This window comes from Sipha flava, unplaced genomic scaffold (genome assembly GCF_003268045.1).
Source record: "Sipha flava isolate LNK unplaced genomic scaffold, YSA_version1 212_pilon_pilon, whole genome shotgun sequence".
In the NCBI taxonomy this organism is placed as follows: Eukaryota; Metazoa; Arthropoda; class Insecta; order Hemiptera; family Aphididae; genus Sipha; species Sipha flava.
In genome coordinates, this window is record NW_020272825.1 from 282,442 (window position 1) to 294,606 (window position 12,165).

The 12,165-nt window shown below is 30.9% G+C and overlaps 2 protein-coding genes across 2 annotated transcripts; one reads left to right on the forward strand and one right to left on the reverse strand.

Annotated features, from left to right (window-relative positions):
• The first annotated feature begins 3,987 nt into the window (after positions 1–3,987).
• Positions 3,988–8,016, forward strand: LOC112682845 (N-acetylgalactosaminyltransferase 7). The gene is made up of 12 exons (XM_025553594.1): positions 3,988–4,327; positions 4,440–4,624; positions 4,711–4,919; positions 5,017–5,183; positions 5,244–5,451; positions 5,529–5,705; positions 5,769–5,886; positions 6,195–6,320; positions 6,389–6,610; positions 6,672–6,770; positions 7,242–7,367; positions 7,641–8,016. Exons 2-12 carry the CDS (start codon positions 4,457–4,459, stop codon positions 7,785–7,787), a joined length of 1,767 nt encoding a protein of 588 aa, XP_025409379.1. The 5' UTR covers positions 3,988–4,327; positions 4,440–4,456; the 3' UTR covers positions 7,788–8,016.
• A 2,820-nt stretch (positions 8,017–10,836) lies between these two features.
• Positions 10,837–12,139, reverse strand: LOC112682846 (THAP domain-containing protein 1-like). The gene is made up of 4 exons (XM_025553596.1): positions 11,974–12,139; positions 11,646–11,878; positions 11,431–11,568; positions 10,837–11,371 (listed from the first exon to the last, which is right to left on the reverse strand). The coding sequence occupies exons 1-4, from the start codon at positions 12,045–12,047 to the stop codon at positions 11,121–11,123; spliced, it is 696 nt and encodes a 231-aa protein (XP_025409381.1). The 5' UTR covers positions 12,048–12,139; the 3' UTR covers positions 10,837–11,120.
• Positions 12,140–12,165: the final 26 nt, after the last annotated feature.

The window sequence follows — 12,165 nt, forward strand, 5'->3', positions numbered from 1 at the left end:
AGGTCGGTACCGCACGAGCGAACCCAACACGACAGACAGCAACGACCTGTTTTTGTCGCGAGATATCACCCGAGCCAGTCAAAGGCCGGGAGGGGAAAAAATGCTATCGCCCAGACCCATACATATCCAAAAGTCAGATAACAATGACTGGCCCGAACCGGCACGGCGTGTATTAATTGAACAGAGACATATGGATTTATCTTTGTAATACTTAGAAAAGTATACATTTCCACTAATATTACGGGTCGATAATAATCGTTTTATGATAATTGGGTCATTAAATAATATATAATACCACTGTGAGACGTGTCCGCATCCGAGAAGAGCCGTAAGTTGTTTCGTACGTGGACGGAGCACAATTGGTCGGCTTTTGCGCCTCAACACAAGCTGTACTGGTGGTGCGCGAACAACCGATCGGCGGTAGTGGCTGCGACCGCAGATTCATGCGGATGACGAGCCCGGACATGTCCATGAACACTCCGTTCGCCGATTGAACGCGCAGACACGTCGGGACGCACTGTCGCGATCAGTCCGCCAGACCTACCTCGGGCGCAGGGCGACTTCGTTGTGGCTGGCTGCACAGCGCACGGTGGGGTGGTTCGGGTCCAGCCTGACGACGATGGCGGTGGCGTGGTCTTGACTGTTGGCCACCGCAGTCGTGGCCAGCCGGAGGAATAGGACGTCGGCAGCGGGATTGTCCGGGTACAGTCGGATAGTGACGGCGAAGTCCGGGTCCAGCCCGACGACGGTGGTGGCGACGTGGACTTCACCGTTGGCCACCGTAGTCGCGGCCAGTCGATGGAACAGGACGACGGCGGTGGTGGGGTTCGGGTACAACCGGATGGTGGTGGCAAAGTCCAACTCCATCCTGACGACGATGGCGGCGGCGTGGTCTTGAATGTTGGCCACCGCAGTCGTGGCCAGCCGGAGGAACAGGACACCATCGGTTTCGTGTCCTGCCTCGTCTCACAGTCCTTCGAGCGGTGGCGCCGATCGACGGGCCTACCGGCTCGCGTTGCGGCCACGTAGGCGGACGGCGAACAAGGCGTCAAATTCACGATACCGGTGCTCACCAGCGCCCACGTGCACGCGGTTAACACCACTCGAACGAAAACGATCATCTTGGAACAATGGCAAACAACAACGGTTTTGTAAACGCGAACGGATTAATTGCAATATCGTCCGGTGAAACAATAATATAACGTAGCAATGTGGTCGGGCAATATGAAAGCAGATCGATGTTAACTGCGTTACGTGGCGACGAGTGTTACTGGCCAAACATTTATTCCCATTGACTCGTACACATTGCCAGACACTAGATTTTACCACACACATAGAAATATTGGTGTTGATTTAGCAATAATTAAGATGTTGAATATAAATATGTTCAATTAAGAAATATTTGTATTATACATAACGATAATGACGCGTTCAATTGAGTTGTAAATCATTTGTATTTGCTATTCGTATTCGTCATCGCTTATAACTAGGGTTACTTCTTGTTTTTTGTAGTGGTTGTAGATTATTCTAGGCGAGTTATAAGTTTGTCTTATGAAATGGCAAAACTAAATACTAAGTTTAAATTTGCATATTTCGTCATATTTTAGGAAAAGTGCATATTTGAGCAATTTTTAGCATATTTGTACATATAACACATTTTTAAATTTGTTCCTATGTAATATATGACGCCGTAATTGTCTTTGTAAATTTTTTTTTTGAGGTACATTTTTTATTTAGTAAAGAAGTTTTACTTCAAAAATATTAGATTATTAAATATTGAAAATGTAAAAAATTAGCCGCCCAGGGCAACAGCACCTTGTAGCTCCCCCCTAAATACGGCCCTGGATCCCCCCATATAAAAGTTATGTACACGCCACTGAAGAAGACCATTAATGGCCGGCAATATTGAAAAAATTTGATGGAATACTGAGGTCTGTTAAAGTTGTAATAGTTTTTAAACACTCTCATTTAAGTTTTAAAACGATTTTTGCTAGAACTATTATTTAACTATTATTAACTATTAACAATATAACCATTTAAACATAGGCGAACATTTGGTTAGGTTTGGTTGCATTTTTGAGGGGGGCTATAATAATTCAATGTAAAATAACCCGCAGGGGCTTCGCCTCCACACCCTCTTCCCATACACAAGTAAAACTTATTACCATTAAAAATATAGATATGTTTAAATTGTATTAAAAAAACACTAAATAACGTATATTTAAAAATAATTAATATTTTATTTTAATGACAAATATCTATTTGTAATCAGCGAATATATTCAAAATATCATCGCTTTTTATATTTTTCAATATATCTTTTTCGATATATAGTACTAATAGATCGCTGAACCTATCATGAACCAACGATGTCCTTAGCCAAGTTTTTACTTTTTTTCATTGCACTGAAAATTCTTTCGTAAGTAGTCGAACTAATTGGTATTGTTAATGATATTGTAAATATATTTTTATTATTTCTAATTTTACGATTTTCAAAAAAACGAACAGATAAATGTAAAAACAACGAATAACATTTCTAACAAAGTTTCGATTTTAAGGTGGCTGTTAAAATATTTGGGGTCTCAGCCCCTCAAGTCCCCCCTGATATCGACCTATGTTATCCTGATTACTACGTGTGCATGCATATACACTGGAAGATCCATAAACTGTGCCCCTCTCTCAGTGTAACACATTGTTATATAACTTTGACTGCTGTCTTATGAACACTCTGTAATACTAAGTACTCAATACTATCTACATTTCTCTGTTTTTTGTTATTGTCTTTGTTTTTTTTTTTTCATTTATTAATAATAATCATCCATTAAGAGTTAAAGTATCTAAGTTAATTTAAAATCGATTTAAAACAATAAATTAATTTTTATACAAAAAAAAAAAAAAAAAGCAAACGCAAATTACAATTAGTTTAAAATATTGGGATCTAAACATAAAAATATTGATATACTGTATATATGTCGAACTTACAAATCACATATCTATTGTTCAATAATTACAAAGTAAATTTCCCAAAGGATAAACTAATGGACCTAAAAAAAACTTTTTCTAGCCACATTTAACTTAGAACGATTACGAAACAAGTTAGAAATGATTTATAATAATTCGGATAAACTTCTTCCACCAATACCATACATTTATTCAACAATTTATAAACAAGTACGTATACACATTTTAAGTATATTTAAGCATAATATTTATATATTATTATTATTATATATATTATATTTATTATTTATATTTATAAATATATTTTTTTTTTATATTTGAAAATTTTTATAGCTGATAATTTTTGTTTGATTTTAAATAATTTACAAGAGGTGTACCAGGAAGTTTTTTAAATTACTACAACTGGTTTTGTCCATTCCTGTAGCATCATCTAGTGAGAAGAACATGAGTACTTTGAAATGTATAAAAACATTTTTAATGAATTCTATAAACAATGGCCGATTGTCAAATCTATTGTCTTCGGCCATCGAAAAACAAATGTTTAAAGAGCTTGGTGCAGATTCGACATTTATTGACGAAGTTATTAATCTTTTTGCAGAAACGAAAAATAGAAAAATCGACTAAACTTACAAACTGATATAGGTAAATAAGTTAAAAATTATTATAATAAATAAATTAATAAAAATATTGTTTATTTATACATTGTTAAATTGTTTTCTCCCCTAATCCAAAACCCAAGCTTTGCCACTGGGTCCTACGGATTTCTCAATCGCCACTTCAGTGCTTCCACAAAGCGCATGCATAAAAAAAGGCGTAGTGATCGGATTTGAAATGCATTATGCCGATTGTCGATTGTTGATTTCGTGTTATCACAAACGACACGCTCTCTTCCGGTTCCGGTCCGTTCAAACACTACAAACGATTGCACGTCAACCGTTCGCCACTATGTACGCATAGATAGCGCTAATGCCCCGCGGAATTCGCAGTGATAGCACGGAACAATAAAATGTGATAACGATGAGTCGGCGCCACGGCTTCAGTGGCGGATTATGAGCCAGCCGCCCACCGAGCAGCGAGATGCTACGTGGTAATATTGTATTTAAATGTGACGTAGACGATATCGTTTTTTCTAATCGCGGGTAACGTTATCACACTGACTACAAACGAGACCAAACGAATTTGAAAAAATATTCATTACATCAACAACAAACTTGGGTAATAGTGTTCTAACGTGTTGCAGAAACTATGTTCTCGTCAAATGTCGGGTTCCCGTGATCGTTGAATACGCTTTTCGTTTCTTAACCGATCGCATAGATTTGGCCATAACTACTTAACGATTTGCTTGGATAAGATTTCGTTTTGCTGATGTGAGTTCTACTTGTTTTACTCATTGATATCCAAATGCTAAACGCGCGATGCTTCGATTTGGCGCTTGTTTCATTCGATCGATTATAACATGTAATTCCAATAATGTTTTAGGTATTCAAACATCAAACATGTTTCTCAGGTATAGAATTATTCAGCTGAAGCGCAATAAATTTGCCAAAATTATTATTGGTACTATCATTATCTTGCTATTGCTACTTGCCTTATACATACGTTCTGAGAATCTCCAAAACTCACATGAATCATCTAATTACAGTCATTCTAGATTTTCCAATCAGGTAAATACTTCAATATAACAGTATAAAAATATAACATATTATGTTTGTCACAGAAAAAATATCAAACTAAATTATACTGTTTTCAGGCACCGGTTTTCCATGATCAAACACTTGGTAATTTTGAACAGGCAACATCAACTAATAAACCAGGTCCTGGTGAAAAGGGTGAACCTCATCATGTGCCGAGTGACAGAGAAAATGAAGCATTACAATCTTTATCCGAGTATGGCATGAACATGGCTTGCTCAGACGATATCTCTCTAAATAGAACAATTCCAGATCATCGCATGGATGAGTAATATTATATATTACTATTATATTAAACATATTAAATTATTTATTTAAATATTTTTGATACTGTATGAATGAAATGTTGCTTTTATTTTTTCTAGATGTAAATATTGGTCTTACCCTGAAGAATTACCACGTACTAGTATTATAATAGTATTTCATAATGAAGGTTGGTCATCTTTATTGAGAACTGTACACAGTATTCTTAATAGGACTCCACCTCAGTTTTTGGAAGAAATTCTTTTGGTTGATGATTTTAGTAATAAAGGTAGTTTTTGAACAAATTTATTCAAATTTAACATTCTTATGTTTAACCAACATTTTTCAGAAAATTTAAAAAAGAAATTGGAATATTACATTGAAAGATTTAATGGTAAAGTAAGATTAATTCGGAACTCTGAACGTGAAGGATTGATTAGAACACGATCAAAAGGTGCATTAAATGCTAGAGGAGAAATAATATTATTTCTGGATGCTCATTGTGAAGTTGGGTACAACTGGTTACCACCGTTGATTGCACCTATTGCACGAGACAGGTGTTATTTTATTTCCCAAACTAAATTTACATGTTAAGGAATAATTTTGTAATTATACATTTTTTTTTTTTTACCAGAAAAATTATGACTGTACCTGTAATTGATGGAATTGATCATAATACATGGGAATATCGTCCTGTTTATGAAAAAGATCATTTCTTCCGTGGTATATTTGAATGGGGTATGTTGTATAAAGAAATCGAGATACCTGCTATAGAAGAAAGAAAACGAACTTATAAAAGCGAACCTTATAAGTAATATTTATATTTCATGTATAAAAGTGATAATTTAACATATTTGTTTTATACAAAATCAAGGTCACCCACTCATGCAGGTGGTTTGTTTGCAATGGATAGAAATTATTTTCTAGAACTTGGAGCATATGACCCTGGATTACTTGTTTGGGGAGGGGAAAATTTTGAATTGTCTTTTAAAGTAAGATAATTTTGTATTATCATATTAAACCAAATTAATTTTTTTATATTTTCTTAGTTATAAAACAAAAGTCTTGATTTTATTGATCTGTCATACATTATAAATTTCTTTATGTAGAAGTCATTATTTTTTTATTATTAGAACTTTAATGTTACAAATAATAAGTATTAAAATAACCATTATTCATATAGACTAAAGTATAATTGAGAAATATTATCAATTACTCATAATTGTAATATTGAATTTGTCAATTTTCTATAGTTGTTTATATTTTAATGTTGTATTGAATAATTATGTTTTATTGTTAGATTTGGCAATGTGGTGGTAGTATTGAATGGGTACCTTGTTCTCGTGTTGGACATGTTTACCGTGGATTTATGCCTTATAACTTTGGAGAACTTGGCAAGAAAGTCAAAGGACCTTTGATTACCTATGTATAAAATATTAATATATTTATTTTAAAATATGATTGTTTTAAATTCATTATATAATTTTTTTTTAGAATTATAAACGCGTTATTGAAACATGGTTTGATAATAAACATAAAGAATTTTTTTATACTCGTGAACCATTAGCCCGCTACCTAGATATGGGTGATATAAGTGAACAAGTAAAACTGAAGGATAAATTAAAATGTAAAGATTTTTCATGGTTTATGGATAATGTTGCCTATGATGTTTATACTAAGTTTCCTGAACTTCCTCCAAATTTACATTGGGGAGAAGTAAGTTATCTATTTAACTAGATATAGAATATTTAAATATTAATACAAGATTTATATTTAGTTGCGTAATGTTGGCAAAACAACTTGCTTGGATACCAGAGGTCATCAGCCACCAGCATTAGTAGGTTTAGAGTTATGCCATGGACAAGGAAATAATCAGGTGAACAATAATAATATGCAATATTTATTATAATTGAATACCATATAAAATAATGTCTATAATCTATAAATTTGTATATTGGAAATCGTATAACATCTATTACATACTATTAATTACAATAAATAGAAGGTACATATTTAATTTGAATTCCTTCAGTTAGCTTATATATTTAAAGTCAGATTCAATTAAACACATTTTATATTTTATTTTTCTTCTAAATAATTTACAATACAGTATTACTTAATCTGCTCTAGATATTTAAACATTGTAAGAAAATTGATTTTTTTTAGAAAATAATCTAATAAAAATTAATATAAACCTGTAGACTGTTGAATGTTGTCAAAAATGTTTAATGTTATAATTGCAAAAGTTTTTAAATATTTTATTGTTTGAAAAAAATTATATAGTTAATAATAATATAATATCATATAATAATCACTAATACACATTTATTTTTTATCTTATATACAGCTTTTTAGATTGAATACAAAAGGGCAACTTGGTGTTGGTGAACGTTGTATTTTTGCTGATCGACAAAATGTAAAATTAGTTGTATGTCCATTAGGAACTGTTGATGGACCATGGCAGTATGAATTGGTACGTGTAATTTATAAAAAAAAAAAACAATTGATTATAAGGAAATTAACTATAATTGTACTTATTTTATGAATGTATGAGCATAAAAGATATTGATAACTATTGTAAATTTTACTATCATCTTTTTGTTCCTGCTAAAAAATTTCAAATTATGCTTTTTCGTCAAAACACTATTGTAGTTTATTTGAATAATATTCTGTAACTTTTATTGGAATCAACTATATTTTACATATATTGTATACTAAGTAAAACGGTTGTGTATTTTTTATTTAGACCAACAAATTACTACTTCATACAATAACCAGGAAATGTCTAAGTGCTCACCCATTATCCGATCAAGTAATATTAACACCATGTGATTCAAATAATGCTAATCAACAATGGGTATTCAAACCAATTGTACCCAGTTGGTCAAGTTGAACAAACAAAATCAAGAACAAAGAACAAAATAATCAACAATGGGTGTTCAAACCAATAGTATCCAGTTGATCAATTTGAATGAACAAAATCAAGAACATAAAATTATATTTTATCACTGTTTTTAATTTTTATACATCCTTTATACTGAACAAATTTACTCATTTATTCTTGTTATTGTATAGATTATAAGAGTATATTTTTATTTGAAATACATACAGTATTATATGCAGTTCTTTTTTACTAATAAATAAATGAAACTCCAAAAAATGTATTTTTGTTTAAAATATACTGAAATAATTAAACATCATATTTTAATTTGATCACGTTTTTCCGTTATTATTAAAATATTCAATTATGGTAGAACAACGATTATCCGGACTAATTAATGTCAAGGATGGTCCGGATAAGCAAATATCCGGATGATTGACATAGGATATATCAAAAGTTATATAATCGTATATGAATGTATTGTATGTATGTATTATTAATGTGTGTAAAATAATTTAAAATTCGTAACCATAAACAAATAATTTTATTATAATATTTAACTGAAACAAAATAAGCTTTAATTATAATACGTGACATATTTTAAGACAAAAAAAAAAAGAGCCAACATGGTACATTATTTATATTTTGAAAAATTATGATATTTTAATCTGCTTCAGAGTTGACTTTCTCTTTAGAGCAGCTTACGTAACCACAAAACAACAAAAAAATTTTCAGAACGTTTATGAATAAAATTATATTATATTTCAGTTGAACATTTCGAATGATTATTTCGAAACATCTCGTGGTTATAAAAATGTCTCGATTACTAATATTTTGATTATGCCCATCACTAATGAAAATATTATTTTTTATCACATTCAATCATTGATAATAGATGTATTTATTATCAATACATTCCACAGATATGTATAATAAATATAGTATAGCGTTTGTCGCTAATGAGTTTTGTACACTTATCATAATTTTTAAATCCATATTTTTAATATACATTTGTTTTTTATCCACCATAATGGTTTTAAATAATGTTTCTGTCAATTTAACAATTTTGTACACCCCATCAGAAGTATACTTCAAACCACCTCTGTTTTTCATAATTGTAAAATTTTTTGGTGTGGTATTATTTTGATAAATGTGGTCATTTTCAATGAATGGTTCTGTAATGACTTCAATACAACCATCACATTTTAAAGTTGGGATTAGTTTTTTAACAATATATCCACATATATAGTATAATATATTTTCAGTGATGCTATTAAAATCTAATTTATTGTACTATTTTGCTAACAATGAAATATCAAGTTCATTTTCTAAATTTTGTTCTGGTGCTTTATATTTCCATTTAATTGAAAAAAGAGAAACTTCGTGAGGTGACATCAGTGTACAGTTTCCCGAGCTAAGTCTTATTGAATTGTGTAATAAAGTACTTTTTAGAGCATGTTTGAATTGCAAACAGGTAGGATTATTATTATGACCCAATCGACCTCTCATAAATCCAAAAAAAAGTTCTATCGCATCTTGACTAAATTTGTATGTCAGAATAATTTTAAAATTATGATTTATTAACAAATTCTTCACTATAGCTATAGTAGATTTTATTGATGCAGCAAAACGTAATATAAAAGTTTTTCTTTTACTTTTCCACAGATCTTGCCCAGTAGCTGTCTTCAATGAATACAAATAGTCAATATGATTTTTCATTTTTGTTTCTAAGCATTGAATATTATGACTATTAATTGGTTGTTTAAAACATTTTGCATATGGGTTTCTGGAATTCAAGAAATCAAAAATCTCATCTACAACCCTGATGAATGTTATTGTTGCATCACAATTTTTAAAATCTTTTGAAGTTTTTGATAGAAATTGTAGAGACTGCAACGGATCTGCTTAGTGTTTGAACTGCTAATTTTACTTTCATACTATTGCTTTTCCAATTTATATGTGAAGAGTTTATCTTGTTAGCCAATTTAAACCCGATGTTATTTTGCAGTTCAAATAATATATGAATATATCTCCATTCAATAAGATTGTTGTTTGAATCTTTAAATACTCCAAGTGTTCCCAAAGCATTCCTAGCCAATTTCACATTATGGCATGCGTCAGGTGTGAAATAAATATTAGCTTTAGTTGAATTTGTCCAAAAATCGGACTTGATAAAATCAAAAGGTTGGTCTATATCACATCCTAGAGTCTTAAAAGTTGAAGAATTAGCATATGCTCCATCACAGGTGACTGTCACCATATTAATCCCAAATTTATCACATTGGGCTATAGCAATCCTAATTAATTGTGCTTGTACATTTGATTTTATTTTATCTACAAACCAATACCCAATTGGCCATTTCCATTTTTGTTTTAAACTAGACAGCATAAAAACTAAAACCTCTGTTGATTCTTTTTCACAGTCTTCAACTGTTAAACTATTGCCATAGTCACAATAACCAACAAACCTATATAAATTTGAATTCATAAATTTATATCTAATTAAAATATATTTAAAAATGAACATTATTTTCTAGTGATACATACATATGACTAACTTTATCCCACTGAACTGATTTTTTAATACTCATAGAGTCTAATATCAAACAACAAAATTTATCTTCATATGGAAATTTACCTATTTCTAACAAGACATCTTGTAAAATACCAGTTTCAACATTTATATTTGATACCCAATTCCTTATGGCACTTGGATTAGGCAAAGCAATTGAAGTTCTTTAAATTAAAAGAAATATTAGTCGGGGTATTAGAATTTCTATAACTGAAATATATAATTGTTTCAGTTATTGAGGATATATACCTAACATAGTTATATGCTTTTGGAGAATAAAAGTAAAGCGTAGTTGCAAACTTTTTAACTTCTTCACAGTATTGCCTTGCAGTAGGAGCCACATTACCATTATTTATAATGTCTTTTAAAAAAACCTCTGTGAAATATTTTTTAATTATATTAGTAGTTTCTCTATCAGTACAGGATCCAATAGTAAACATCAATTTCTGATAGGAAAAATTTGTTAAAAATTAAAAAAAAACTTCATCATTTTAATCACAATATACAGTTAAGTCTCACTCATCCAGTCATCACTAGGGTGCGGTTTTTTTGGTTTTCTGAAAATTTAGTGACCATGTACACTTTAAAACTAGTGCCCTTATGTATATGTTACCGGCAATGTTGTCATTTCAGGAAATGATGACAATGCCTAATAAGTTTAGGAACATATTAAGCATTGTCATCATTTTCGGCTTGTAAACATTGTTGGTAACATATACAATGAAACCTCTATAAGTCGAATAAATGTAATTTCCCTTGAACTTCGACTCATCTTAAAAATAATAATCTCTTTCACTGATGGCTTTGGAATAAGTGGGACTACTGTAATCATTTATTTTATTTTTTAGCTTCTTTATAAAAACCTCAAGATAATTAATTTTTGTATTCTGCCTTCTAACAGTTTGTTGTAAAAGTTTAATTCGATTTTTGAGGTCGGTTTTTTTTGGTGTATCAAATAATTTTTTGTTAAATTTTCTTTTGAGCGTAGGTGTATACGTAGGGGTATGAGGTGACTGGCTAAAATCTATAACAAATGTAATACATGTCATATCATTATTGTATATGAATTCAAGTTTAACTTACTAGGTCCAATAAAAGTTAGATCGATAGCTTCATAATTACACCCAGCATTTTCAACACCAGAATCAATCGGCACATTAGGAAAAGTAGTAAGTGTATTTGAATTTGTTGGTATATTAATTATATTTGATAAAGAAGAAACTATAATAATAATTTACTTAATAATTGTTAAATAAATAGGTAAATAGTACAAATGCACCATTGAATTTCATATTTACCTGAAGAACTATAATCGTGATCAAATTTGTTGCTTAAACATTTTGTTGCTCTTTTGGCATAATTGAAATTGGATGGAATAGCTGTATTTTTTAAAATAAGTTTTTCTGGGGCTTCAACAAATTCACTGTTATTAAAATGGAGACTGCATAAGCGTGAATATTTTGTTGGAATAAAGTTATCTCTTTGAATAGAGTCCACCCATTTTTGTCTCCTAATCTCATCGATTGGGAATCTATAGTTAAAAACGAAATATCAAACACATTATTATAAGAGTATTTTAGTAAAACTAATTATTTTTGACAATTTATGTGTTGAGTATTTAATTACCTAAATAATTTCGTAGTTGAACCAACAACCCCGTCCTTGCTACGGCATCCATCAACACAGCACTTATATGGCATGATTGGAAATATAGTATAAACTATTATAATTTCTAAATAAATGCACAACCACAGACATGTATAAAAAACATATATAATTATACATATCTGTGTGCACAACTGACAATTAATGATAAAA

What these genes read in the sequence shown, in the direction of transcription:
- LOC112682845 (XM_025553594.1), top strand. Translation starts at nt 4,457, where the DNA reads ATGTTTCTCAGGTATAGAATTATTCAGCTGAAGCGCAATAAATTTGCC. An exon ending in TATAAAAGCGAACCTTATAA is followed by an intron (nt 5,706 to 5,768) that starts GTAATATTTATA and finishes TACAAAATCAAG; the next exon opens with GTCACCCACTCATGCAGGTG. An exon ending in ATTTTGAATTGTCTTTTAAA is followed by an intron (nt 5,887 to 6,194) that starts GTAAGATAATTT and finishes TTTTATTGTTAG; the next exon opens with ATTTGGCAATGTGGTGGTAG.
- LOC112682846 (XM_025553596.1), bottom strand. Translation starts at nt 12,047, where the DNA reads ATGCCATATAAGTGCTGTGTTGATGGATGCCGTAGCAAGGACGGGGTT. An exon ending in TCAACTACGAAATTATTTAG is followed by an intron (nt 11,879 to 11,973) that starts GTAATTAAATAC and finishes TTTTAACTATAG; the next exon opens with ATTCCCAATCGATGAGATTA. An exon ending in TCACGATTATAGTTCTTCAG is followed by an intron (nt 11,569 to 11,645) that starts GTAAATATGAAA and finishes TTATTATTATAG; the next exon opens with TTTCTTCTTTATCAAATATA.